Below are 27652 nucleotides of genomic sequence, written 5' to 3'. Positions count from 1 at the left end.
ACAATTTTGAACACAGCCATGAATAAAGAATGGTACCAACACATCCTCCGAGAGCAACTTCTCCCAACCATCCAGGAACAGTTTGGTGACGAACAATGTTTTTTCCAGTATGATGGAGCACCTTACCATAAGGCAAAGGTGATAACTAAGTGGCTCTGGGAACAAAACATCGATATTTTGGGTCCATGGCCAGGAAACTCCCCAGACCTTAATCCCATTGAGAACTTGTGGTCAATCCTCAAGAGGCGGGTGGACAAATAAAACCCACAAATTCTGACAAACTCCAAGCATTGATTACGCAAGAATGGGCTGCCATGGCCCAGAAGTTAAATGACAGCATGACAGGGCGGATTGCAGAGGTTTTGAAAAAGAAGGGTCAACACTGCAAATATTGACTCTTTGCATCAACTTCATGCAATTGTCAATAAAAGCCTTTGACACTTATGAAAGGCTTGTAACTATACTTCAGTATTAGATAGCAACATCTGACAAAAATATCTAAAGACACTGAAGCAGCAAACTGTGGAAATTAATATTTGTGTCATTCTCAAAACTTTTGGCCACGACTGTACAGAATCCTTAAATTTTTCCAAATTTTGTTATGCTACAGTCTTATTCTATAATTGATTAAATTGTTTTTTTCCCCCATCAATCTACACATAATACTCCATAATGACAAAGGAAAAATAGCTTGTTAGACATTTTTGCAAAATATAACATTTTCATAAATATTCAGCCCCTTTACTCAGTACTTTCTTGAAGCACCTTTGGCAGCAATTACAGCCTTGAGTCTTCTTGGGTATGACTCCACAAGCTTGGCACACCTGTATTTGGGGAGTTTCTCCCATTCTTCTCTGCAGATCCTCTCAAGCTCTGTCAGGTTGGATGGGGAGCGTTGCTACACAGCTATTTTCAGATGTTTGATTGGGTTCACGTCCGGGCTCTGATTGGGCCACTCAATGAAATCCTGAAACCACTCCTGTGTTGTCTTGGCTGTGTGCTTAGGGTCGTTATCCTGTTGGAAGGTGAACCTTCGCCCCAGTCAGATCCTGAGCAGGTTTTCAACAAGGATCTCTCTGTACTTTGATCCGTTCATCTTTCCCTCGATCCTGACTAGTCTCCCAGTCCCTGCAGCTGAAAAACATCCACACAGCATGATGCTGCCACCACCATGCTTCACCATAGGGATGGTACCAGGTTTCATCCAGAAATTACGCTTGGCATTCAGGCCAAAAGTTCAATATTGGTTTCATCAGACCAGAGAATCTTGTTTCTCATGGTCTGAGAGTCTTTAGGTGCCTTTTGGTAAACTCCAAGCAGGCTGTCATATGCCTTTTATCGAGGAGCGACTTCCCTGTGGCCACTCTACCATAAAGGCCTGATTGGTGGCTTACTGCAGAGATGACGGTCCTTCTGGAAGGTTCTCCCATCTCCACAGAGGAACTCTGGAGCACTGTCACAGTGACCATCGGGTTCTTGGTCACCTCCCTGACCAAGGCCCTGCTCCCTCGATAGCTTACTGTGGCTGGGTGGCCAGCTCTAGGAATAGTCTTGGTAGTTCCAAACTACTTCCATTTAAGAATGACGGAGACCAATGTGTTCTTGGGGACTTTCAATGACGCATACATTTTTTGGTAACCTTCCCCTTTTCTGTGCCTCGACACAATCCTGTCTCAGAGCTCTACGGACAATTCATTCGACCTCATGGCTTGGTTTTTGCTCTGACATGCACTGTCAACTGTTGGATCTTATATAGACAAGTGTGTGTCTTTCCAAATCATGTCCAATCAATTGAATTTACCACAGGTGGACCCCAATCAAGTTGTAGAAACATCTCAAGGATGATCAATGGAAACAGGATGCGCCTGAGCTCAATTTCGAGTCTCATAGCAAAGGGTCTGAATACTTAAGGTATCTGTTTTTTATATTTAATAAATGCGTAACAATTTCTACAAACCTATTTTCGCTTTGTCATTATGTGGTATTGTGTGTAGATTGATGAGCATTTTATTTTATCCACCTTAGAATAGGCTGGAAAAAGTCAAGGGGTCTGAATACTTTCTGAATGCACTGTATAACCCTAACCCATCTGTATAACCCTAACCCATCTGTATAACCCTAACCCATCTGGACAAGAGGAATACCTATGTAAGAATGCTGGTCATCGACTACAGCTCAGCATTTAACACCATAGTACCCTCCAAACCCGTCATTAAGCTCGAGACCCTGGGTCTCGACCCCGCCCTGTGCAACTGGGTCCTGGACGCCCCCAGGTGGTGAGTGTAGGAAACAACATCTCCACCCCGCTGATCCTCAACACTGGGGCCCCACAAGGGTGCCTTCTCAGCCCTCTCCTGTACTCCCTGTTCATCCATGACTCCATGGCCATGCATGCCTCCAACTCAATCATCAAGTTTGCAGACGACACAACAGTAGTGGGCTTGATTACCAACAACGATGAGACGGCCTACAGGGAGGAGGTGAGGGCACTCGGAGTGTGGTGTCAGGAAAATAACCTCACACTTAACGTCAACAAAACAAAGGAGATGATCGTGGACTTCAGGAAACAGCAGAGAGAGCACCTCCCTATCCACATCGACGGGACAGTAGTGGAGAACGTGGAAAGTTAAGTTCCCAGGCCTACACAACACGGACAAACTGAAATGGTCCACCCACACAGACAGCGTGGTGAAGAAGGCGCAACAGCACCTCTTCAACCTCAGGAGGCTGAAGAAATATGTCTTGTCACCAAAAACACTCACAAACTTTTACAGATGCACAATTGAGAGCATCCTGTCAGGCTGTATCACCCCCTGGTGCGGTGATACAGCCCACAACCGCAAGGCTCTCCAGAGGGTAGTGAGGTCTGCACAATGCATCACCTGGGGCAAACTACCTGCCCTCCAAGACACCTATACCACCCGATGTCACAGAAGGGCCAAAAAGATCAAGGGCAACAACCACCCGAGCCACTGCCTGTTCACCCCGCTATCATCCAGAAGGCGAGGTCAGTACAGGTGCATCAAAGCTAGGACCGAGAGACTGAAAAACAGCTTCTATCTCAAGGCCATCAGACTGTTAAACAGCCATCACTAACATTGAGTGGCTGCTGCCAACATACTGACTCAAATCTCTAGCCACTTTAATAATTAAAAGTTGGATGTAATAAATGTATCACTAGTCACTTAAAACAATGCTACTTTATATATAATGTTTACATACCCTACATTACTCATCTCATATGTACAGTGGGGCAAAAAAGTTTTTAGTCAGCCACCAACTGTGCAAGTTTTCCCACTTAAAAAGATGAGGCCTGTAATTTTCATCATAGGTACACTTCAACTATGACAGACAAAATGAGAGAAAAAAAAATACTGTACTCTATACCATATACTGCATCTTGCCTATGCCGTTCAGCCATCGCTCAACCATATATTTTTATGTGTGTATAATGTAGTTGTTGTGAAATTGTTAGATATTACTCCATGGTCTGAACTAGAAGCACAAGAATTTCGCTACACTCCCATTAACATCTGCTAACCATCTGTATGTGACCAATACAATTTGATAAGATATACAGAAACGAGTAACACTTGCACACCACAACGCTGACCCAGGGGACTGAATGATCTCGCTCTCAGGGGCCATGAGTAAGGTTTTTAAAATCAGGTCAACACTCGTAACGCCGCGGCAGGCATATTCACTGGCAGGCAACCTCTTGTCACAGTCCGTTATCCCCAAATCTGAAGCTCTCCAAGAACTATGAGGCTACCTGCTACATTGACTACCGCCCTGTAGCACTAAAATCAAGAGGGCGCTGAGAGTGCTAATAAAATCAACCCGCAAAACACCAGTCTCAATGTCAGCAGTGAAGAGACGACTCCGGGATGCTGGCCTCCTAGGCAGAGTTCCTCTAGTGTCTGTGTTCTTTTGCCAATCTTAATCTTTTCTTTTTATTGGCCAGTCTGAGATATGGCTTTTTCTTTGCAACTCTGCCTACAAGGCCAGCATCCCGGAGTCGCCTCTTCACTGTTGACGTTGAGACTGGTGTTTTGCGGGTACTATTTAGTGAAGCTGCCAGTTGTGAGGCGTCTGTTTCTCAAACTAGACACTCTTAATATACTTTTCCTCTTGCTCCCACTCCTCTTTCTATTCTGGTTAGAGCCAGTTTGCGCTGTTCTGTGACTGGAGTAGTACACAGCGTTGTACGAGATCTTCAGTTTCTTAGCAATTTCTCGCATGGAATAGCCTTCATTTCTCAGAACAAGAATAGACTGACGAGTTTCATTAGAAAGTCCTTTGTTTCTGTCCATTTTGAGCCTGTAATCGAACCCACAAATGTTGATACTCCAGATACTCAACTAGTCTAAAGAAGGACCGTTTTATTGCTTCTTTAATTCGGATAACAGTTTTCAGCTGTGCTAACATAATTGCAAAATAGTTTTCTAATGATCAATTAGCCTTTTAAAACGATACACTTGGAATAGCTAACACAACGTGCCATTGGAACACAGGCTTGATGGTTCCTGATATTGGGCCTCTGTACAACTATGTAGATATTCCTTTTTAAATTTGTAATATATATATTTTTTCCAGCTACAATAGTCATTTACAACATTAACAATGTCTACACTGTATTTCTGATCAATTTGATGATGTTATTTTAAATGGACCAAAATATATAGATATATTTCCAAAACAAGACATTTCTAAAGTGACCTCAAACTTTTGAAAGGTAGTGTATATATTATAGTACTACTGCATTGTTGGGAAAGGGTAAGCCAGAAATGCATTTCAATGTAATAGTGCACAAGACAATAAAATCTTGCATGTGGACAATGTTTGTTCTCACCGGGTTCATTGTCAGTCGTGATAGGCAGTGAACGTCTCCACAGGGCAGTTAGCAATTCTGACGCCTTCCATGTGGAGAAAGCAAATGGGCCAGCCAGGGCATAGCTTTTCTACACTGGCAGCAGGCTTCAGAACTAGGGCCCGGCCACATGGCGTCCATTAGGCACACAAACATCGGTCCCCTCTTGCTCGCTGCCAAGGCGGCATGTACCCGTCTGGAAAAGGATGGCTTCGCTGGCACGCTCTCACAGGGTAAGACTCACTCTGGGCCCATCAGGGGAGATTGATGCACTTCTCAGTGGGGAAAGCTGACATTCATTTTAATTAGGCCAAGCATTGTTTGTCTCCAGCATCGTGGTCTCTACTGCTCTCTTCCAGCCGCTTCCCTCAGCGTGGAGATAAAACCCCAGGGAGAAATTACCTCCAGCATCAGCCGAATCAGCTAAATACATCCTTTCAAAATCCTGATGACATTACTATGTGTATGATGTTTGATTAACATTTAATTAACATTTATGTGACATTTGAGAGGCGGAACAAAACAATCCGGTTTTTTCAAGCTAGGGCCCACGCTAACCTACGCTAACCTACGCTAACCCACGCGAACCTACGCTAACCCACGCGAACCCACGCGAACCTACGCTAACCTACGCTAACCTGAAGACTCTTGAGTCTTGACATGCATCTCATCCAGAAAGCCAGGCAGCCAGACAACCGGGGTTAGGGCAAGAGGGGGGGTTATTGTAAGTGGCAATTTTTTAATGAGCATGTGAATGGAGAGATTTAAAGGGGTTTTCATTCTGCAAACATCATTAAAGCCTGCAGGGACACGCGTCTTCTTAAGAGAAGTCACAGAAAACACACACAACGATCCATACAAAGTCTACCTGCACTGCAATCCAATTAAAATCCAAACAAGAGTCTCTAAGGCACAGAGGAGCAGCCATACCAAACAACTTTAACAACCACTGGCAACCATGTCAGTGGTTCCTGATCTGATGTTGTTGTTACCATCCTATCCCTTTGCAATCATATTAGAAATATAGATACAAATACATGTATAGATACAGAAAGAAATACACAAACTAAACTAATGAAAATCTTAAATCTGAGCTTTAATTACTAAGCCACAGTCAAGAGGAAACCATCCAGATACTGTATATTCAGCCGGCTACAATCTACCATTCCCAAAACAAGCAGAAGATTACTACTTTCACTCTCATTTCCTGGACTTTGAGTTGATGTAGATGTCACTTTCCTTAGGAGGCCTCCAACTGTGTGTGTGTGCTTGTGGTGCTCGCAAAGTTAACCGCATAGTTAACACTGAGTGAGCTGGGTGGTGGCTGTCTGAAATGAGCTGCAGACACATAACCACCCTGTGTCACTGTGCACCCTTGTGTGTGTATGCATGTGTGTGTGTGTGTATGTGTGTGTGTGTAGCTGGGTGCTCGGTAAAGGGCACATCAGTGCTCATGTTTAAATCACTTTTGAAGGAATCAGAAAGGTCACACGTTAATGGTTACACTTCCTCAGACGCTCTAATCAAGCGTGCCAGTCACCCAGCCAGGGTCAAAGGGCACCTGAAATCAGACGTGACTAGTGGCACATTCATTACCAGAAGCTAGCTTTCAGCTTCTCTCAGCCTCCTCAACACAAAGCAGTTCCTCAACAGCCTGTGTGTCACAACTGTCAGGCCCCCTTCTATTCCTTGACACCTAGTTTACTGCAGTGTAACAGCCTTGGCGATTAATTACTGATTTGGGTGTGTGCCTCAGCGAGTGAGACAACGACAAGGATGAGAGACGAGGAGGGGAGGATGAAAAGGCCCTCATGACAGACGCCACCACCGCCATTCTGCCTCAGCTTCTCAGTCTGTGACCTGGCGCAGTCACTCGTTCCTCGTGTCAACGTCCTGGATAACTGCAGCTGTCACGCTTCTCCAACAAATTGCTTGGAGGCAAAAGGACAGGAACACATGGCCAGCGAGCCTGCCTTCTCCCAGACCGACCTCCATTAGAAATGAGCTAGTGCCTGTCAGAGGGAGGCAGACAACAATAAGCGCCATCGTCTTACATTAGGTTTTATATGACTGTGTTGCATGGCTCAACAGCTAACTGCGTTTGATAAAGGCGGTGATTGAAGGGAGCGTAGCAAGGGTGGGGAAATACAGCAGGGCTAAAGTGGTGTTGACAGAATGAAATTAGGAGCCGTCGACGCGGCCGTGTGTCAGTGCCCCGTTCTAGTCCCCAGTTCTAGTCATATAGCTATACTGTAGATGGAAGTCCAGTTTGTCACTGGCCTACACAGAATTCCCAATAATGTAAAAGCGGAATTGTGTTTTTATACATATTTACTTGTTAATAAAAAATAAATAAAAAGCTGAAATGTCTAGAGTCAATAAGTATGAAAGTATTCAACCATGAGGCCAATGGTGACTTAAAACAGTTACAGAGTGTAATGGCTGTGATAGGAGAACACTGAGGACGGATCAACAACCTTTTATTTACTCCACAATACTAACCTAAATGACAGAAAGGGAAGACTATACAGAATTAATATATTCCAAAACATGCATCCTGTTTGCAATAAGGCACTAAGTAAAACTGCAAACAATGTGGCAAAGTCATGAACTTTAAGTCCTGAATACAAAAGCGTTATGTTTGGGGCAAATCCAACAAAGGACATGACTGAGTACAGTACCACTCTTCATATTTTCAAGCATGGTAGTGGCTGCATCATGTTATGGGTATGCATGGCATTGGCAAGGACTAGGGAAACAGGATAGAGCGAAGCACAGGAAAAATCCTAGAGGAAACCTGGTTCAGTCTGCTTTCCGACAGACACTGGGAGACAAATCCACCTTTCAGCAGGACAATAACCTAAAAGCCAAATATATACTGGCGTTGCTTACCAAGACAACATTGGATGTTCCTGAAAAGCCTAGTTACAGTTTTTTTTTACTTAATGGGCTTAAAAACAAAACAATAGCACGACTTGAAATGGTCTAGCAATAATCAACAACAAATTTGTCAAGAGCTTGAAGAATTTGAAAAATAATAAAATGTGCAAATATTGCACAATCCAGGTGTTAGAGTCTTACCCAGAAAGACTTGGAGCTTTAATCACTAACAAAGGTGATTCTAACATGTATTGACTCAGGGGTGTGAATACTTATGTAAATTAGATATTTCTGTATTTCATTTGCAATACATTTATAAAAACATGTTTTCACTTTATCATTATGGGGTAGTGTGTGTAGATGGGTGTGATTTTGTATTTATTTAATCCATTTTAAATTCAGGCTATAACAACAAAATGTGAAATAAGTCAAGAGGTCTGAATACTTACTGAAGGCACTGTATGTGGCTACATGAAATGTGCACAATGTGTATGACATGGGTAATGTGCAATGTACGTATTATGTTGAGTGTGTAATATAAAGTTTATATTATCTATACAGCAGTCTAAGACAATTTCCCCCTCGTGACACTAAAGTTCATGATGTCCAAGAAAGGGAGCATATTCAAATACAGCATTTAAATCAGTGCTTCCTAAACTTTTTCACTCATGCCTCCCTTTCATTATTGGGGAACATCTAGCAACGGCATAGAACTTCTCCCATCTTCCGCAAAGAGATTATACATCTACAGTGCATTTGGAAAGTATTCAGACCCCTAGACTTTTTTCACATTTTGTTACGTTACAGCCTTATTCTAACATGTATTAAATAAATCCACAGCAATCGACACACAATACCCCATAATGACAAGGCGAAAATATGTTTTTAAAATGTTTGCAAAAAATAACTGAAATACCTTATTTACATAAATATTCAGACCCTTTGCTATGAGATTGGAAATTGAGCTCATTTGGCATCCGGTTTCCATTGATCATCCTTGAGATGCTTCTACAACTTGATTGGAATCCACCTGTGGTAAATTCAATTGATTGGACATGATTTGGAAAGGCACACGCCTGTCTATATAAGGTTCCACAGTTGATGTCAGAACAGAAACCAAGCCATGAGGTTGAAGGAATTGACCGTAGTGCTCCGAGACAGCATTGTGTCAAGGCACAGATCTGGGGAAGGGTATCAAAAAATGTCTGCAGCATTGAAGGTCCCCAAGAACACAGTGGCCTCCATCATTATTGAATGGAAGAAGTTTGGTACCACACTTCCTAGAGCTGGCCACCTGGCCAAACTGAGCAATCGGGGGAGAAGGGCCTTGGTCAGGGAGGTGACCAAGAACCCGATGGCCACTCTGACAGAGTTCCTCTGTGGAGATGGGAGAACCTTCCAGAAGGACAACCATCTCTGCAGCACTCTACCAATCAGGGCTTGATGGTAGAGTGGCCAGAGGGAAGCTACTCCTCAGTAAAAAGGCACATCACAGCCTGCCTGGAGTTTGCCAAAAGGCAACTAAAGATTATCTGGTCTGATGAAACCAAGATTGAACTCTTGGGCCTGAATGCCAAGCGTCACATCTGGAGGAAACCTGGCACCATCCCTATGGTGAAGCATGGTGGTGGCAGCATCATGATGTGGGGATGTTTTTCAACGACAGGGACTGGGAGACTAGTCAGGATCGAGGGAAAGACGAACGGAGCAAAGTATAGAGAGAACCTTGATGAAACCCTGCTCCAGAGTGCTCAGGACCTCAGACTGGGGCGAAGGATCACCTTCCAACAGGACAACGACCCTAAGCACACAGCCAAGACAATGCAGGAGAGACTTCGGGACAAGTCTCTGAACGTCCTTGAGTGGCCCAGCCAGAGCCCGGACTTGAAGAATCCTGAAAATACAACAACAATACTCCCCATCCAACTTGACAGAGCTTGAGCAGAGAAGAATGGGAGAAACTCCACAAATACAGGTGTGCCAAGCTTGTAGTGTCATACCCAAGAAGAATCAATGCTGATATTTCAGATCCTTTATTTTTTACTAAATTCGCCAAAATATCTAAAAACCTGTTTTTCTTTGTCATTATGGGGTATTGTGTGTAGTTTGAGGGGGAAAAGCAACTGAATCAATTTTAGAACAAGGCTGTAATGTAACAAAATGTGAAAAAAAGTCAAGGGGTCTGAAAACTTTCTGAAGGCACTGTATACTTAAGAATTGCCCCACTTTGATATTGCACATTACGATAACATAATATTGTGTATAATTTATGGGAGTGATGTTTGAACGTTTAAACAAATTTGGGATCGTTAGTTTAGAATTATTATACTTTTTTTACCGAATTAAAATCATAGTGCAGTTATCACAAAACTACCATTAAAAGGTCCCGATCGTCATCATTAACAAATACTTAACGCAAAAATTCTGTATGTAGGGGGAGATATGCATCTTTCAAATGATTTGCCACGGATAAAAAGCTTAGTTTGACCACATTTTCCTGGTCCTAATCATGAAATGTTCAGAGTACATTGAGGAGAGTTTTTACTTTCAATAATTGTAAAAAAAATTAAATAATAATAATTAAAATATAAAAATGGGCAAAAATGTTGTTACAAGGCTTTCATCAGACAGCGAAGTAATTACAATAATACTATGGTACCAGAGACCGAGAATTACGAAGGCACTATCACTATAATATAACACATTGTGGCAGATGGTAATTACAGAGCGTACCAGGGTGGGTAATTGCACGTTTTCTGCACACATTTTCCTTGCTCGCCAACATTCTGTGTCTCAGACCTTCCTCCTGTGCGGTTAAAGGAAAAATCCACCCAAAACTATATTTTTGTATTTATTTTTAATTAGTCCATTGTTGATACAGTCCCAAAATGTTTTGCATGTCAGCAGTCAAGTTTTCAAGATATTGGACTTTCAAGAAGCAAAGTGTCACTTGCCACATCATCATGACATTGTGGGACTGTATCAACAGTAGAGTAATAAAAAATGATATAAATATATATATTTTTCCCCCTTTTCATTACTCTACTGTTGAGTGATACTGCACTAGTTTTTGAGTAGAGTTTTCCTTTAAGTAAAGTAGAGGTGGGGGGACCCTCCCTCTGTCTGTCTGAAGCCTATGCAGCCCCCTAAGAATGCCCCTATGAAGGCTATGCAGACCTAGTAAGCTGACTGAAGATTGCTGAGTAATGCAGGCCCTTGAGGAGCAGAGAGAGAGTGGGCAGTCGATACGTTTGACTGCAGGCAAAGTTGCTTGTTTGAAGTTCGTCAACCTCAGTGGCTAGGCTCCTCCGGGCACTGAGGTTGACGAACTTCAAACAAGCAACTTTGCCTGCTCCCATGCCTCTCTTCTCCCCCTCTCTCTCCGTCTCGCTCTTTCCCTCCTTTCCTCTCTCGCTCTCTCTGTCTCACTCGTTCCCTCCACTGATGGAAACATAAAAAATGTGGGTTCAAACATTCTCAGGGAAAAGGGGAAGAAAATAGAGAACTGGGGGGGGGGGGGGGGGGCAGAGGAAACTCTGCAATTAAAAATCAAATGAGGAGAACAATGACACAGCAAGGTTTTCCTTTTGGGGGTGCTGGGGGGAGGCTGAGGGGCCAAATAAGTTCTTGCGAAATGAAGGACGTCATCCACACCCTCAGGACGAGTCAAGACTTTGTCTCACTTTTCAATCTGCAGTTGGTGAGTGATGCAGTGCTGGAGGTGATCAGAGCGTGTGAACTGTGGCAGTCTGGCTATCGAGTCACTGTTGAGCGATTGGTACCCGACTGCATTGTGTTACCATCTGAGTGAAAGCATTTAAAAGTTGTTTACTCCACCACCACCTTGCTCTGCAAATCCATCAGAACAGATCAAAAGAAAGAATTCCAATACTTTTTTGCCCCACTGTACTTAAATGCATATGTATTAGGCCTAATTTGCCCTATACAACTCCACCTAGAGACCCAGGAGAGCTTTATGAGAAAGCCAAAGTTGGAAGGTAGACAGAATAAGCATTAATGGACACAAAAGTACATTTTAGAGAAGAATGTCAAGGCACCCAATGCATCACTGTTTCATTCTGAGGCCCAAATGCCAAACAGTATTCTAGTTTTGTCTATGACACTTTTCCTAAGAGCTTGCCATTAAAGACAGTGATAAAAATATGGTAGAAATTGGAAAGAAACTCAAGAAAAACATTAAGAACACCTACTGTTCCAGAGACATAGACTGACCAGGTGAATCCAGGTGAAAGCTATGATCCTTTATTGATGTCACATGTTGAATCCACTTCAAATCAGTGTAGATGAAGGGGAGGACACATGTTAAAGAAGGATTTTTATGCCTTTAGACAATTGAGAAATTGTGTAGATTGTGTATGCCATTTAGAGGGTGAATAGTTAAGTGCCTTTGAACTGAGTATGATAGTAGGTGCAAGGTGCACCGGTTTGTGTCAAGAATTGCAACACTGCTGTGTGTTTCATGCTCAACAGTTTCCAGTGTCAAGAATTGTCCACCACCCAAAGGACATCCAGCCAACTTGACACAACTGTGGGAAGGATTGGAGTCAACCCTTTCGACACCTTGTAGAGTCCATGTCTGCCCCAACTCAATATGAGGAAGGTGTTCCTAATGTTTGGTATAGTCAGTGTATAATCACCAAAGTAAGCAGAACACATACACATACAGTCATAACAGGACATATACATAAACATTTACAGGATAATTAGGGTTTTGGCAATTTGGCCATAGATTACAAACATAGACAGTGCACAAGGAATACTTGAATATGGTAGAACAGCGAATTAACTTGATGGATGGAAGTGGGGCTCGAAACCACGCTGCCAAAAGGCTGAAATGTCCTAAATGACAGAAACTGTGGTACTATGAACATAAACTGTATAAGTTACCAACGACACCATCAAATATGAGATCTCATCTACATGACAGCTGAACAAAGCTAGAAGGCAGCTTGCCACTTGCAGCACAGAGACAGAGTATCAAAAGATGTGTTATCTGAGGAGTTTGACATCGATGCACAGGGTCGTTGTTGAGCTCACTCCTCTCCTCCACTCCCCATCGATGGAGAGATAATAGACCCCATCAATATTCCAGACCTCCCTGAACTTTGGAGCGGGTCACAGTCCCCCATGCCCCCCCCCCCCGCGCACCTTCCTCCATCCTCAGGTGGCGATACCTACCCGCTCCCCTCATCACTCACCCTCAGGCAGATCATGACAGAGCTCTAAATATACCTATGCACCGCTGACTGCAATTAAGCTCCCTGCCTCCCTCTCGCAAAATAGCTCTCACCTCATGGAATATTCATGAGGTGTGGTGCTGTTGGGTGAGGGGGTTTGACATGTCACCAACACTTCTTGTCTATCTTCTCCGCTGAGTGACATATGTGACTTTGTGCAGTGTGCAAGAGATAGGGGATAGGATCGATACAGGGTAGGGTATACAGGCCACCTGTTTTCACAGTAACTGTCGCCATCTTTGCATCTCTCTCTCCCGCCATCTTTGCATCTCTCTCTCTCGCACTCTTTGCATCTCCCTCTCTCGCACTCTTTTGCATCTCCCTCTCTCGCACTCTTTTGCATCTCCCTCTCTCGCACTCTTTTGCATCTCTCTCTCTCGCACTCTTTGCATCTCTCTCTCTCGCACTCTTTGCATCTCTCTCTCTCGCACTCTTTGCATCTCTCTCTCGCACTCTTTGCATCTCTCTCTCTCTCGCACTCTTTGCATCTCTCTCTCTCTCGCACTCTTTGCATCTCTCTCTCTCTCGCACTCTTTGCATCTCTCTCTCTCTCGCACTCTTTGCATCTCTCTCTCTCTCGCACTCTTTGCATCTCTCTCTCTCTCGCACTCTTTGCATCTCTCGCTCTCGCACTCTTTGCATCTCTCGCTCTCGCACTCTTTGCATCTCTCGCTCTCGCACTCTTTGCATCTCTCGCTCTCGCACTCTTTGCATCTCTCGCTCTCGCACTCTTTGCATCTCTCGCTCTCGCACTCTTTGCATCTCTCTCTCTCGCACTCTTTGCATCTCTCTCTCTCGCACTCTTTGCATCTCTCTCTCTCGCACTCTTTGCATCTCTCTCTCTCGCACTCTTTGCATCTCTCTCTCTCGCCATCTTTGCATCTCTCTCTCTCGCCCTCTTTGCATCTCTCTCGCACTCTTTGCATCTCTCTCGCACTCTTTGCATCTCTCTCGCACTCTTTGCATCTCTCTCGCACTCTTTGCATCTCTCTCGCACTCTTTGCATCTATCTCGTACTCTTTGCATCTCTCTCGCACTCTTTGCATCTCTATCTCTCGCCATCTTTGCATCTCTCTCTCTCGCACTCTTTGCATCTCTCTCTCTCGCACTCTTTGCATATCTTTGCATCTCTCTCGCGCTCTTTGCATCTCTCTCTCGCGCTCTTTGCATCTCCCTCTCTCTCGCGCTCTTTGCATCTCTCCCTCGCTCTTTGCATCTCTCTCTCGCACTCTTTGCATCTCTCTCTCGCACTCTTTGCATCTCTCTCTCGCACTCTTTGCATCTCTCTCTCGCACTCTTTGCATCTCTCTCTCGCACTCTTTGCATCTCTCTCTCGCACTCTTTGCATCTCTCTCTCGCGCTCTTTGCATCTCTCTCTCGCGCTCTTTGCATCTCTCTCTCGCGCTCTTTGCATCTCTCTCTCTCGCGCTCTTTGCATCTCTCTCTCGCGCTCTTTGCATCTCTCTCTCGCGCTCTTTGCATCTCTCTCTCTCGCGCTCTTTGCATCTCTCTCTCGCGCTCTTTGCAGCTCTCTCTCTCTCGCGCTCTTTGCATCTCTCTCTCGCGCGCTCTTTGCATCTCTCTCTCGCGAGCTCTTTGTATCTCTCTCTCTCTCGCGCTCTTTGCATCTCTCTCTCTCGCGCTCTTTGCATCTCTCTCTCTCGCGCTCTTTGCATCTCTCTCTCTCGCGCTCTTTGCATCTCTCTCTCTCGCGCTCTTTGCATCTCTCTCTCTCGCGCTCTTTGCATCTCTCTCCCTCGCTCTTTGCATCTCTCTCCCTGGCTCTTTGCATCTCTCTCTCTCGCGCTCTTTGCATCTCTCTCTCTCGCGCTCTTTGCATCTCTCTCGCGCTCTTTGCATCTCTCTCGCGCTTTTTGCATCTCTCTCGCGCTTTTTGCATCTCTCTCGCGCTTTTTGCATCTCTCTCTCTCTCTCTCTCTCTCTCGCCATCTTTGCATCTCTCTCTCTCTCGCGCTCTTTGCATCGCTCTCTCTCGCGCTCTTTGCATCTCTCTCTCTCTCGCGCTCTTTGCATCTCTCTCTCTCTCGCGCTCTTTGCATCTCTCTCTCTCTCGCGCTCTTTGCATCTCTCTCTCTCGCGCTCTTTGCATCTCTCTCGCGCTCTTTGCATCTCTCTCGCGCTCTTTGCATCTCTCTCTCTCTCGCGCTCTTTGCATCTCTCTCTCTCGCACTCTTTGCATCTCTCTCTCTCTCGCACTCTTTGTATCTCTCTCTCGCCATCTTTGCATCCCTCTCTCTCTCTCGCACTCTTTGCATCTCTCTCTCACTCTTTGCATCTCTCTCTCTCGCCATCTTTGCATCGCTCTCTCTCGCCATCTTTGCATCTCTCTCTCTCTCGCCCTCTTTGCATCTCTCTCGCCCTCTTTGCATCTCTCTCGCCCTCTTTGCATCTCTCTCGCCCTCTTTGCATCTCTCTCGCCCTCTTTGCATCTCTCTCGCCCTCTTTGCATCTCTCTCGCCCTCTTTGCATCTCTCTCGCCCTCTTTGCATCTCTCTCGCCCTCTTTGCATCTCTCTCGCCCTCTTTGCATCTCTCTCGCCCTCTTTGCATCTCTCTCGCACTCTTTGCATCTCTCTCGCACTCTTTGCATCTCTCTCGCACTCTTTGCATCTCTCTCGCACTCTTTGCATCTCTCTCGCACTCTTTGCATCTCTCTCGCACTCTTTGCATCTCTCTCGCACTCTTTGCATCTCTCTCGCACTCTTTGCATCTTTCTCTCGCATCTCTCGCACTCTTTGCATCTCTCTCTCTCGCCATCTTTGCATCTCTCTCTCTCGCCATCTTTGCATCTCTCTCTCTCGCCATCTTTGCATCTCTCTCTCGCGCCATCTTTGCATCTCTCTCTCTCGCCATCTTTGCATCGCTCACTCTCTCTCTCTCTCTCTGTGTGTGCGTGTGTGTAGCAAATGTTAGTTTTTTTTATCAGTTTTTAAACCATAAAGCATTATCCAAGCAGGCAAGTCAACAGAGAACCTGTTTACATCAACAGTAAAAGTCTGACTGGCTCTCGAGTGGTGAGATTGTGAGGATGGGCGTCAGTAAGTGACTGCATCCTAAATTACCCTCTATTCCCTATATAGTGCACTACTTATGACCAGAGTTCTATGTGCCCTGGTCAAAACTATTGCACTATGTGCACTATATGTAGAGAATATGATGCCATTTGGGACACAGGCAGTGAATGAGTGAAAGCAGGCCTACAGTATACTGTGTACATGGAGTGGAATGCTTGTTATTGTTTCGGTTTTAATTGGTGGCTCATTAGCCCAGGAGTTTGCAAGGGACAGCACATTCACAGACACTAAGAGCGCCCACCCCTAGCACACTGCATCAAGGCTAAAGCCCACCAACGCACATAATTGGCCAAATATTTGGTGTTGCCATACCGTCTGCGTCTAGCTAACTAAACCACCCGTATTGTAAATGACTTCCCTAGGGACATTTTGATTCTTAGATTGTTGATTTTTCTCTCTCTTTCTGTGTTGATGACGTCTTTCCAACAGACTCTTTCTCTTCCAGTTAGCCTTTTTATAGATAATGGATTACTACCCTTGTCCTGGTTCCTCCCTGTTTCAATTGGGAGGGGATAATCTTTCCCATGCTCTCAGGCCATGCGTGTGTGTGTACACGTGTATGAGCTAGGCAGCGAGGATGAGAGGCTACCTTGGCTCTGTTCTCCTCAGCTGCTTGCCTTGAAACCTATCCTCTCTTCCCCCTCCTTTTCTCTGCCAGTGTTGTGTTTGTTCTTTTACTAAGGTTGTCTGGCCAAGGATGCCTCTTTAATTTCCTCTGGGAGGAGACAAGGGGAAATGGATCCATGCTCCAAGGACAGGAGAGGATGGCTGGCAGGACAGGGGGCAGTGGGGGGAAAGATGTTCAGTCCAAGGTGCTTGGACCTGTTGTTCCTCTGACTGGGGGATTTCTTAACAGAGCAGACAGAGGAACTGGAAAACACACACACACCACCCTCTTACCTTTCCGTCACCAATGAGCGACGAGGAGAAGACATACTCAAGCTGGAGGGCGATCCCCACAGCCTGGTGACTGGGCAGCTTGAGCTCCAGACTGCTACGTAGAGCCAGGCTCTGACTAGGACTGGAGCTGCTGGAAAGATAGCACACAGGGAGAAAGAGAGGGAGACATTAAAAGAAAGAGGGAGAGAGAAAGAAAGAGAGGGGAGGGAGAGAGAGAGAGAAAGAAAGGAGATAGATGTGACAAGGGTTGCGAGTGAACAAGTGATCCATGTGGCAGTCACCATACAGTACATGACAGCTTGTCTTGCTAACAGAAAAAAAAATATATATATATTTTTTAAATCGCTCTACACCAGGTGTTCAACCTGGGGTCCTCTAGGGGCTCCACAGAGGTACTGCAGGGGGTTCGCAAAAATATACAAAATAAAAACATGGAATTTGGATTTTATTAGAAAGTTTATGAATATCGCAAGCAACAAGATTTAGAACACTTACTCATTCAAGGAGGCAGGAGCATTGGAAAGTTCAAATCATTTGAACTTGGCGCTTGGGCTGGGCGATATGGCCCAAAAATCATATCTGGATTTTTTCAAATTTATTTGCGATTCATGACATACAGTACCAGTCAGACGTTTGGACACACCTACTCATTCCAGAGTTTTACTTTATTTTTTACTATTTTCCACATTGTAGAATAACAGTGAAGACATCAAAACTATGAAATAACACATATGGAATTATGTAGTAACCAAATAAAGTGTTAAACAAATCAAAATATATTCAAATAGCCACTATTTGCCTTGATGACAGCTTTGCACACTCTTGGCATCATCTCAACCAGCTTCATGAGGTAGTCACCTGGAATGCATTTCAATTAACTGGTGTGCCTTATAGAAAGTTAATTTGTGGAATTTCTATCCTTCTTAATGTGTTTGAGCCAATCGTGGGGGGGGCTACAGAAGATGGTATTTTACCAAATAGGGCTAAGTCCATATAATGGCAAGAACAACTCAAATAAGCAAAGAGAAATGACAGTCCATCATTACTTTAACACATGAAGGTCAGTCAACACGGAAAATGTCAAGAACTGAACGTTTCTTCAAGTGCAGTCGCAAAAACCATCAAGCGCTATGATGAAACTGGCTCTCATGTGGACCACCACAGGAAAGGGAGATGCAGAGGTTCCTCTGCTTCAGAGGATAAGTTACCAGCCTCAGAAATTGCAACCCAAATAAATTCTTCGCAGAGTTCAAGTTACAGACACATCTCAACATCAACTGTTCAGGGGAGACGGTGTGGATCAGACCTTCATGGTCGAATTGCTGCAAAGAAAGAAGAGACTTGCTTGGGCCAAGAAACACGACCAATGGACATTAGACCAGTGGAAATTTGTCCTTTGGTCTGGAGTCCAAATTGGAGATGTTTGGTTCCAACCGCTGTGTCTTTGTGAGACGCGGTGTTGGTGAACGGATGATCTCTGCATGTGTATTTCCCACCGTAAAGCATAGAGGAGGAGGTGTTATGATGTGGGGGTGCTTTGCTGGTGACACTGTTTTTTTATTTATTTAAAATTCAAGGCACACTCAACCAGCATGGCTACCACAGCATTCTGCAGCAATACACCATCCTAACTGATTTGGGCTTATCATGTGTTTTTGAACAGGACAATGACCCAACACACCTCCAGGCTGTTGTTGGTAAAATTATGATTAAAATGACTGAACAAATCATTTTAAATGGAACTGTAACTAAGTAAACTTATACTCTGTTTTATTATATCTGATTAACTATATGAGTTCATAAGGTGGGATTGTGAGACACGGACAAGGAGTAATAAAAGTTAATGAACACCATTCCAACTAGGAATAAAACAAATGGGTTGTGGACTGTGAAAACAGAAAGGTCGTTAGCCTATGGTTGACCCTACAGAAACTTAGCTCTGGGGTTTTTAGATAAGGCAGTAAGTGCATTCCTAGGTTTTCTGTTAATCAGAACTGTCAGTTCAGTGGTGATGGATAATTTTGAGGGGTCAAAAGTTATCTGGGAGTGTGCTAGTAATTTAGAATGAACTTTTCACCTTACTTTGTCCTAGTCGAGAGGAGGGGATTCTGTTAAAGCAATGAAATGACGTCATGATCTGTATATAAACTGTTGCTCGTGATTAAGTGGGAGCGGAGCGCGCTCCGAGAATAAATTCTATTACCTATTATTGAAAGACTGGTCTGCGTCTATTTTATGCAAACAAGAAATCTTAGAAATTCTCATAAAATAGATTAAGGGTTTTCAATTGATGAAAGCACATTGGCATAATTAAATTACACTAACAGCTGTGTAAGGGCTATTTGAACAAGAAGGAGAGTGATGGAGTGCTGCATCAGATGACCTGGCCTCCACAATCCTCCGACCTCAACCAAATTGAGATGGTTTAGGATGAGTAGACGGAAGGAAGAGCAGGCAACAAGTGCTCGGCATATGTGGGAACTCCTTCAAGACTGTTGGAAAAACATTACAGGTGAAACTGGTTGAAAGAATGCCAAGAGTGAGCAAAGCTGTCATCGAGGCAAAAGGGTGGCTATTTGAATAATCTGAAATATAAAATACTTGTTGAACACTTTTTGGATGTCTTCACTATTATTCTACAATGTAGAAAATAGTAGAATAAAGAAAACCCCTTGAATGAGTAGGTGTCCAAACTTTTGACTGGTAGTGTACCTATAGTAGAATTATTTAGAATTATGTCAACCATATTTCTCAACTCCTAATACTGAGCTAATTACGCTCACTGGAGTATCTGACATAGACTTTGAATAAGGAAAAGCAAGTACCAGTCGTGGCCAAGTGCCGCTGGCAAGCTTTCTTGACTTGGAAATACATTTTTGCCAAAAGACATCTATAACCTTTGTTTAACCAGCTAGACAGCTGCTATTAGCTCAAATGTGCTTGGAATGACCATTCTAGCTAATAGGCTATGCTAGAGTTTACACTTCCTCTTCCAATTATAATGTGGGGAGGTCAAAATAATGACAAAGTATCTACCAAAACTATTCATTTTTAAATTGTTATTGCCATTATCATTCACCTGATGATAATACCAAGATGTGAAAATACATTTTTTGCTAACATATAATGGGGGTCCCTGGATCAGCAGCAAAAAAAAAAAAAAAGTTGAAGACCCCTATTTTACACACTAAATAGAAAATCAGTCTTACTCCGGTCCAGCACCTCAATCTACAGAAAGGTATCCAAATTGCCCAAGAATCCACTACACAACAGTATTGTAACTATTCTGAGAGTAGTGGCACAGAAATAGCTGCAACAGTCACTTGTCAATTGAAAAGTTTCTATTTGATGTAGTTTGTTAAAATCGATAAGTCTTCTTTCAACCACTGCTAGAATCATCATAAAAAAGAAAGTTAAATAACTAAAGTAATCATCGTTCCGACTGAAGGTCAAACAATGGCTCTACCAAAAGGAAACGATGGACTGTTCAACTGAGCGTTGTGCCTACTTCCTTGCAATTGTTCTAGCAACTGTATTAAAAAGGTACAGTGAAGTGGCGTCATTTCTTCTTAGAAAAGGAAAATCACTGCCGATGACAATGATGTTGAGCAGTGCCCACTCCACGCGCCATGTGTTACTGGCCCCATGTGATCCTCGCATTCATATTATTTAGATTTTCATCATTCACAGTTTGCATACAGCCCTGACTGCCAGCATATTGACGAAGTGAGGAAATGTTGTGAAGGTCAGCCGAGTTGTGCTACTCTCCGCAGGCAGAACCCCCCCAGGAGACTGGAACAGGCGTTGCTTTGAACTGGGCCCACGAGCAGCCCTGTGTGTGTGTGTGTGAGCGTTGGCTTCTTCCTCGGCGAAACGACGACAAAAAAAAAAAATCTCCGGAATAATTACGGAGTAGCCTACGCTGTGCTATTCATAACAGCGCTTTCAAATTCTGTGTGACCAGCAAGGGGGGGAACAAGAGAGTTCTACCTACCTCTTTATAAAAGGAACTAAAACAGAAACGGCGGTAGCGTCGGATAATGTAGTGTCATTATTATTATGGTTTATTATGTATGGGGTGCAGCCCAAATGGCACCCTATTCCCTGTAGAGTCCACTACTTTTCAACAGAGCCCTATGCGAATTAGTCAAGAGTAGTGCCTTATATAGGGAATAGGATGCCATTTGGGATATAGGCAAGGAGGTGATAGAAACAGGGAGGCCACTTTATATGATGGGGGGGGGGGGCATACTTGACACGCCCACATAGTTGCTATAAATGTGGTGGCATCAGACAAACAGCTTTATTATAAGCGATATGAGATGAATTGATGTTTAGTTTCCTTTTGTTGAGTAAATTGTGTGACACCACTCACAAATACCTACTTTGAATATCACATGATCATCAAATTAGAATGGAATTTGTTTTGTTCGATGTGCGTTCACTAATTCTAAACTAATAACTGAACCAACTCATGAAAGCTGATTTGAATATTGTGTCTTGCCATTTCTAATATTTTGGTATGTGGCCTTATACAAGCACACAGTCATACAAAGTAGTATGTGAGCATCTAACTCTTGATTGGTAATTAATTACCATCTATCGATACAGTATATAGATCATTGGTCAAGAGATGAATCGTTGAATACTCCTCGTTGGTGCTGGACTGGAACAAAGCCCTGCACAAGGGTTGGTGATCAGTGATCTAAACAGTGTGTGTGTTGCTTTTTTCCTCTCTCATCTAATGTCAATCCAGAGTGTGACTCCATCACCAGCACAACACTGTGGGTTCAGCACCACAAGGATGCCACTATCACTATGTCAATGGCAGCAGGGTCATACTGATTAGTGCACACTGTAGCAAAACATTTTCCAACGAAAGACAAAAAAATACTGTGTTTCTTATTGGAAAATTTCAATTAGTAGTCCCTCCCTGTTTCAGTCCGTTTTCTTCCTTATAATGCCAAGTGAATAGGACCCAGGAAACCCATGCGCTTACAAATACATGAACAGAAAGTGACAGAAACCCACTGTGTCGTAACAACCCTTGTTGTAGGGTTTGACGTGCTGAAGCCATCCGTCGGAAGCTGATTATGTGTGTTTTAGTGCTGATCAGAGTGCAAAAGGGTACGGAACCTATTGCTGACCTTGCATGATCAAACCCAGTTGATGGGGTTAATGTACCAAACCCTGCACTCAAGGATGTAGCCTACCGCTACCAGCCCAGTGAGGCTCCACTCCACTCACCAGTCTCTGGTCAGTGTGCCCTGTCGGGACGTGCCCCCTTTGGTACGTCCCCTGCTCCAATCGGTGGCCTCGGTTGTCTCCAGCACCACCACCTGGGGGCGCTCCAAGAAGCCCCAGCCGTTGTGGACCCCCACGTGGAGCCTCCGCTCCTGGATGACCACCACCGGTGAGCTCTCCGGACCCGAGTGTTTCTGCAGGAGAGAAGAAGAGATCCAATCAGGATGTATTGAGCCAAGGTAGCTCCTCATCCACACACATGTGAACAGACACACACCCACACACTTGGAGTGAGAAGATCTCTAATTGCATGTTGTATAGATAATGAATAAGATCTAGCATAGATGGGGATTTAAATGACACTTACATCTGTCAGGTTGTACAGTTGAGGCCATTAAACTATAAAAGTTGGATACAACTAGGCTATAAAACAGTGCTCAGAGACAGTACAAATGTATTTTTAGGTGAACAGAACCCTCTCTACAGCATTCCTCCTGGTACCACCCCAGGACACTGTCACCGTCCCCGTGTGATGAAACATGACGAGGCGTCACCCTCACAGCCCGACTTCTCAGCCCGTCTCACAAAGTCTCACACTCTGAGGTCTCACTGATTGCTCTGCTCTGCAAGTACTTTGACTCTGTCTGCTCATTTCATCTGCTGCTCAGCCTCTTAGTGGAGAAGGGGAAAGACGAGAGCCCCATACATGTTTAAAGGAGTGGACCCTTTGCATATAATAGGAGGAGAAAGCTGTGACAATGGAAATGGCAAACAAAAAAGAAGATGATTACACTGTGCACAAAGGCATACAATAGCATACATTTTTTAATTGCTTTCTTGCGGCCCTGTTACTGCGTATACATTATCATAATAATAGCAATGATTCATACTAATGCTGTGATTACGCAAATTGTAACTAATTAATCAGCTAATAATTATTTCAAATCAAACATCTGGGGAACCATTGGTTCTTTTTTTGCATTTTGTTTTTTGCTCGCTCTAATAACGTGACAATCAATCACAGATAAACCGTCATTACAAGCTACCGTATGAAATGAAAAATGTAAATGCGAATGAAGAAGTCAATGTGTTTAACAAACAAGTCAATCAACGGGCGGATTGGTTGTCAGCTGTTTTGGGAGTTTGCGCTGCAGCGTGGCACTTGCAGCTGCTAAGTAACTCGGAGAGAGCAGTGAGCGAGATGATTGACTGTAAACTCTCTAACCCTGGGTACTGGGCCTAACTTCTGTTCCTGTGTTACTGCCTGCCTCTCCAGCTTCTGCCTCCCTCTATCTTTCTCATTGCCTCTCTCTCTCTCTCTCTGCCTAAACTGTCTCCATATCCACCCACACCTTCCCAATCCAATTAGCATATCAATTGAGCATCAGTATAATATACAGCTGCAGAGCGTGCAGCCCACGTATCCTCATCATTCTCTCAATCTTCCTCTCTCCACCTCTCCTACTCTCTCTATCCCTCTCTCTCTCTCTCCCCCTCTCCTGCTCTTTTCGCAGCAACAGTAAACATCTCTCGAGTCCATCTCTCTCAAGTGGCCGGGGAAGATACAGTAGTCGGGGCTTGTTTATACTCAATGGGGAAATTGTGTTTAACATCTGAAACATTCCCATTTAGATCCGTCAATGCCTTTCGAGGGGAGCTGCAGGGTGATAAGAGACCCGAGGCACAAACCCTGGAAAGTTGTGAGATACACTACATGACCAAAAGTATGTGGAAACCTGCTCGTCGAACATCTCATTCCAAAATCATGGGCATTAATAAGGAGTTGGTCCCCCTGTTGCTGCTATAACAGCCTCCACTCTCCTAGGAATTGTTTCCACTAGATGTTGGAACATAGCTGTGGGGACATGCTTCCATTCAGCCACAAAAGCATTAGTGAGGTCTGGCTGAAAGCACAAAAATTACTAGAATGTCATTGTATGCTGTAGCATTAAGATTTCACTTCACCATGAAAGACAACCCCAGACCATTATTCCTCCTCCGCCAAACTTTACAGTTTGGGCAGGTAGCGTTCTCCTGGCATCCGCCAAAACCAGATTAGTCCGTCGGACTGCCAGATGGTGACGCGTGATTCATCACTCCAGAGAACGCGTTTCCACTGCAACCGAGGACAGACCATTTTCACTCACTACGCACTTCAGCACTCGGCAGTCCCATTCTGTGAGCTTGTGTGGCCTACCACTTCGTGGCTGAGCAGCTGTTGCTCCTAGACATTTCCACTTCACATTAACATCACTTACAGTTGACCAGGGCAGTTCTAGGAGGGCAGAAATTTGCCGAACTGACTCGTTGGAAAGGTGGCATCCTATGACGGTGCCACGTTGAAAGTCTCTGAGCTCTTCAGTAAGGCCATTCTACTGTCAATGTTAGTCTATGGATATTGAAGGGGTGTCCACATACTTTTGACTATGTAGTGTATTGTGGACACCCCTTCAATCTCCTAGACAGGCATTGGCAGTAGAATGGCCTTACTGAAGAGCTCCGTGACCGTGTAGGCCACACAAGCTCACAGAACAGGACTGACGATTGTTGAAGGCCGTTATTGTCATTGAAAATACTGAAGGCCGTTATTCTCATAACCAAAAATATTGCATTTTCAGCTATGTAAAGATACTGTTGGCTATGTAGTGTCTTTCCATAACCAAACATATTGCATTTCCAGTTGTTTGAAGCTGGTGTATAATCCTGAAAGTAAAAGACGCAAATATGAAACTTAGTAATAGATCTACCGCTTCTTCGACTTGCTTTCAATGAGAATAACGGCCTTCAGCAATTGACGGTCCCGTTCTGTGAGCTTGTGTGGCTCATACGGTCACCACGCTCTTCAGTAAGGCCATTCTACTACTAATGCTTGTCTTTGGAGATTGCATGGCAGTGCGCTCGATTCTATACATCTGTCAGCAACAGGTGTGGCTGAAATCGACAAATCTACTAATTTGAAGGGGTGTCCACATACTTTGTAAATATACTGTATAATGAGGCTGATGTGGCAGGTAGCCTAGAGGTCAAGAGTGTTGGGCCAGTAACCAAAAGGTCACTGGTTCGAATCCCCAAGCAGGCAAGGTGGAAAATCTGCCTATCTGCAAGGCAATTAACCCCCAAAAACAACTGCTCCCCTGGGTGTGGACGTTGATTAAGGCAGCCGACCCCGTACCTCTCTGATTCAGACACATTTTAGTTGAATGCATTCAGTTGTGCAACTGACTAGGTATCCCCCTTTCCCTGAATATACACTGGCTCACTGTGCCTAGCTCGGGCCTATGGGACAGCCACAGTACGAGGCACAGAGGCAGTCGTTTTCTGGGCCATTGCCTGTTTGAAAGAGAACGCCCATAAAATGTCACATACGATTCTTCTACACCTAAATCTTATGTCTTTAGGCATTAAAAATCTTACAAAAAAAGCATATGAGCCTAGTTTGTTAAATGGAGTGGCTGCAGTTCCAGATTCTCTGGATAACCGATTTGCCGTGGCTAAAGACAATGAGATTTATGCGCATGTGCAGGATTTGTATTTTGTTGATATAGCTGGTGCCCACCTCCACTGCCTATGTAGCTGCTGCTCTGTGCTGCGCTGCTGCTTCCCCCTCCTTGAAAGGCGATGAACGCCTTTCTGTTGCAGCCTACAAACTTCATGTTGTACACAAAGTCCATGTTCTAACTAACTATGGCATTCCATGCCTCAGTAGGCTATTAAGCATAAGTGCGATTTCATGTTCTTATTCTCAGGAGAGGAGTTAGGCTACATGCAGCTATTTACATGTTGTACACAAAACATGATGAATTTTTTTCCCAACCCCAATGCAAAACTCAAGTCGTGAATTACATGCAGCCATCTAGGCAGCATATCAAACACGAGCAAGACACAGAGACGCCGTCTAATTAGCGATTGAAAATGTTTTTTTTCTTTGCAAACATTGGCTATGCAGAAGGCAGACAGGCAGTCAAAGTAGTAGTGTTATTCATTAGCGTCTCTGGCTAGTGGCTACGATATGGCAGCAAATACAAAAATCTGCCGACATCATCAGACAAAACGCAGATTGTTTTTGCTCCAGTGCAATGTGTAGGGACTGCATCCTGCTTGTGCAACTGCAATATCCATTACAACAGATAGAGAAGGTTTTAGCCTTCATAATGGCCTTGAATGTTTAGCTGTGCAGAAAAATGAGGCAGACATAGGCTGGGTTCGAAAGCATCAACACTGTGATGCATCATGGGTAAATTGTGGCTGACTGACTGATCTACAAATAATCATTATTTTTGATGCAAGGTGATTTGTAGAGCAGTCAGCCTCGACTCGCCTTTAAAGTCGGCTGCAATGTCGAACGTGTCCACAGGCTACATCACCATGGTTCAGAAGAGTGTATATAAAGAGAGAAACGTGAAGAGAGGTGGAGTGTGAACAGCAGCGACGTAGAAAGAAGTGTGTGCCTAAAACAACCCGTGGAGAAAGAGGATTCCAGAGAGGGGGGTGAAAACTCTGCATTCACAGCCATGGCCTTTGTTAAAACAACAGGCTCCATCCTCTAAATATCCATAACCTTTTTCAGTCAAATACAATTACCAACAGTCCTCATCACAAACATAGCATACAGTTTGAGTATGACAACCATGACAAGAAAATAATGCAGAGAGAGACAAACAAAAACAGCCGTCATTCTAATTACAATTCTTATTCTATCTATGCTGGAGGCAACTCAACACTGTGATGATTTAAAAAAATCATTGCCTCCAAGTTCTTTCTGACAACAGAGTGGCGGCTGGCAGTATAAGTGTTACAAGAACCCCACAAATGATTGCTTTCAGCTACATTTAGATTACAATTATGATTATGCCTTCTCTGGAATCTATCTGTTCGCTCACTCTTTCAACATCTCCAGTGTGAGGAGATGACAGGAGATGGCACCGTTTTATCTAGGACAGGACTGTAATGAAGTGATTGAGGGAGAGAAAGTGCTGTCTGAAGCTTCTAACAGGCAACATCTGTTAAAACCCATCCCCTCTCTTGTCGCCCCTTCCACACGCACCCTTCTCTCATATCTGTCTATCCACCTCTCGCACTCCATCTGACACGCTTTCTTTCTCCTATATCCCTTCCTCCCTCCAACTCTGTCTATCCTCTGGCTGCTGCAATCACAGATTTGTTTTCCGATCCTAAAATGTCAATATTTTAAAGCTAAGAAGCTTACAGGGAACAATTAAATGGTCCTTAAGTTAAATTATACTCCATTTCCTCTGTCACAGAAGAGGGGAGTCGTCCGAGTGATGAGCGCATAGCGTGGGACACAGGCGAGCCAGAGCTCAGGACACCCTGCAGCTCCTCTCGCTCTCTCCCCACTAGACAGCTTTTATGTCTCATCTGTAAAAAAATAAAAATATGTTGATCATC

The 27652-nt window shown here is 44.1% G+C and overlaps 1 protein-coding gene across 1 annotated transcript in view; it reads right to left on the bottom strand.

Annotated features, from left to right (window-relative positions):
* nphp4 (nephronophthisis 4) overlaps window positions 1-27652 on the bottom strand; it is a 193223-nt gene that overhangs the window by 99301 nt on the left and 66270 nt on the right. The window contains exons 7-8 of the mRNA XM_020458628.2: window positions 22250-22440; window positions 17003-17132 (exon numbers count right to left, since the gene is read on the bottom strand). Of these exons, the coding sequence (XP_020314217.2) occupies window positions 17003-17132; window positions 22250-22440 (321 nt within the window). The remainder of the gene's footprint in view (window positions 1-17002; window positions 17133-22249; window positions 22441-27652) is intronic.

This window comes from Oncorhynchus kisutch, linkage group LG24 (assembly GCF_002021735.2).
Source record: "Oncorhynchus kisutch isolate 150728-3 linkage group LG24, Okis_V2, whole genome shotgun sequence".
In the NCBI taxonomy this organism is placed as follows: domain Eukaryota; kingdom Metazoa; phylum Chordata; class Actinopteri; order Salmoniformes; family Salmonidae; genus Oncorhynchus; species Oncorhynchus kisutch.
The sequence above is the reverse complement of the archived record's forward strand: the minus strand, read 5'-3'. Positions and strand labels throughout refer to the sequence as shown.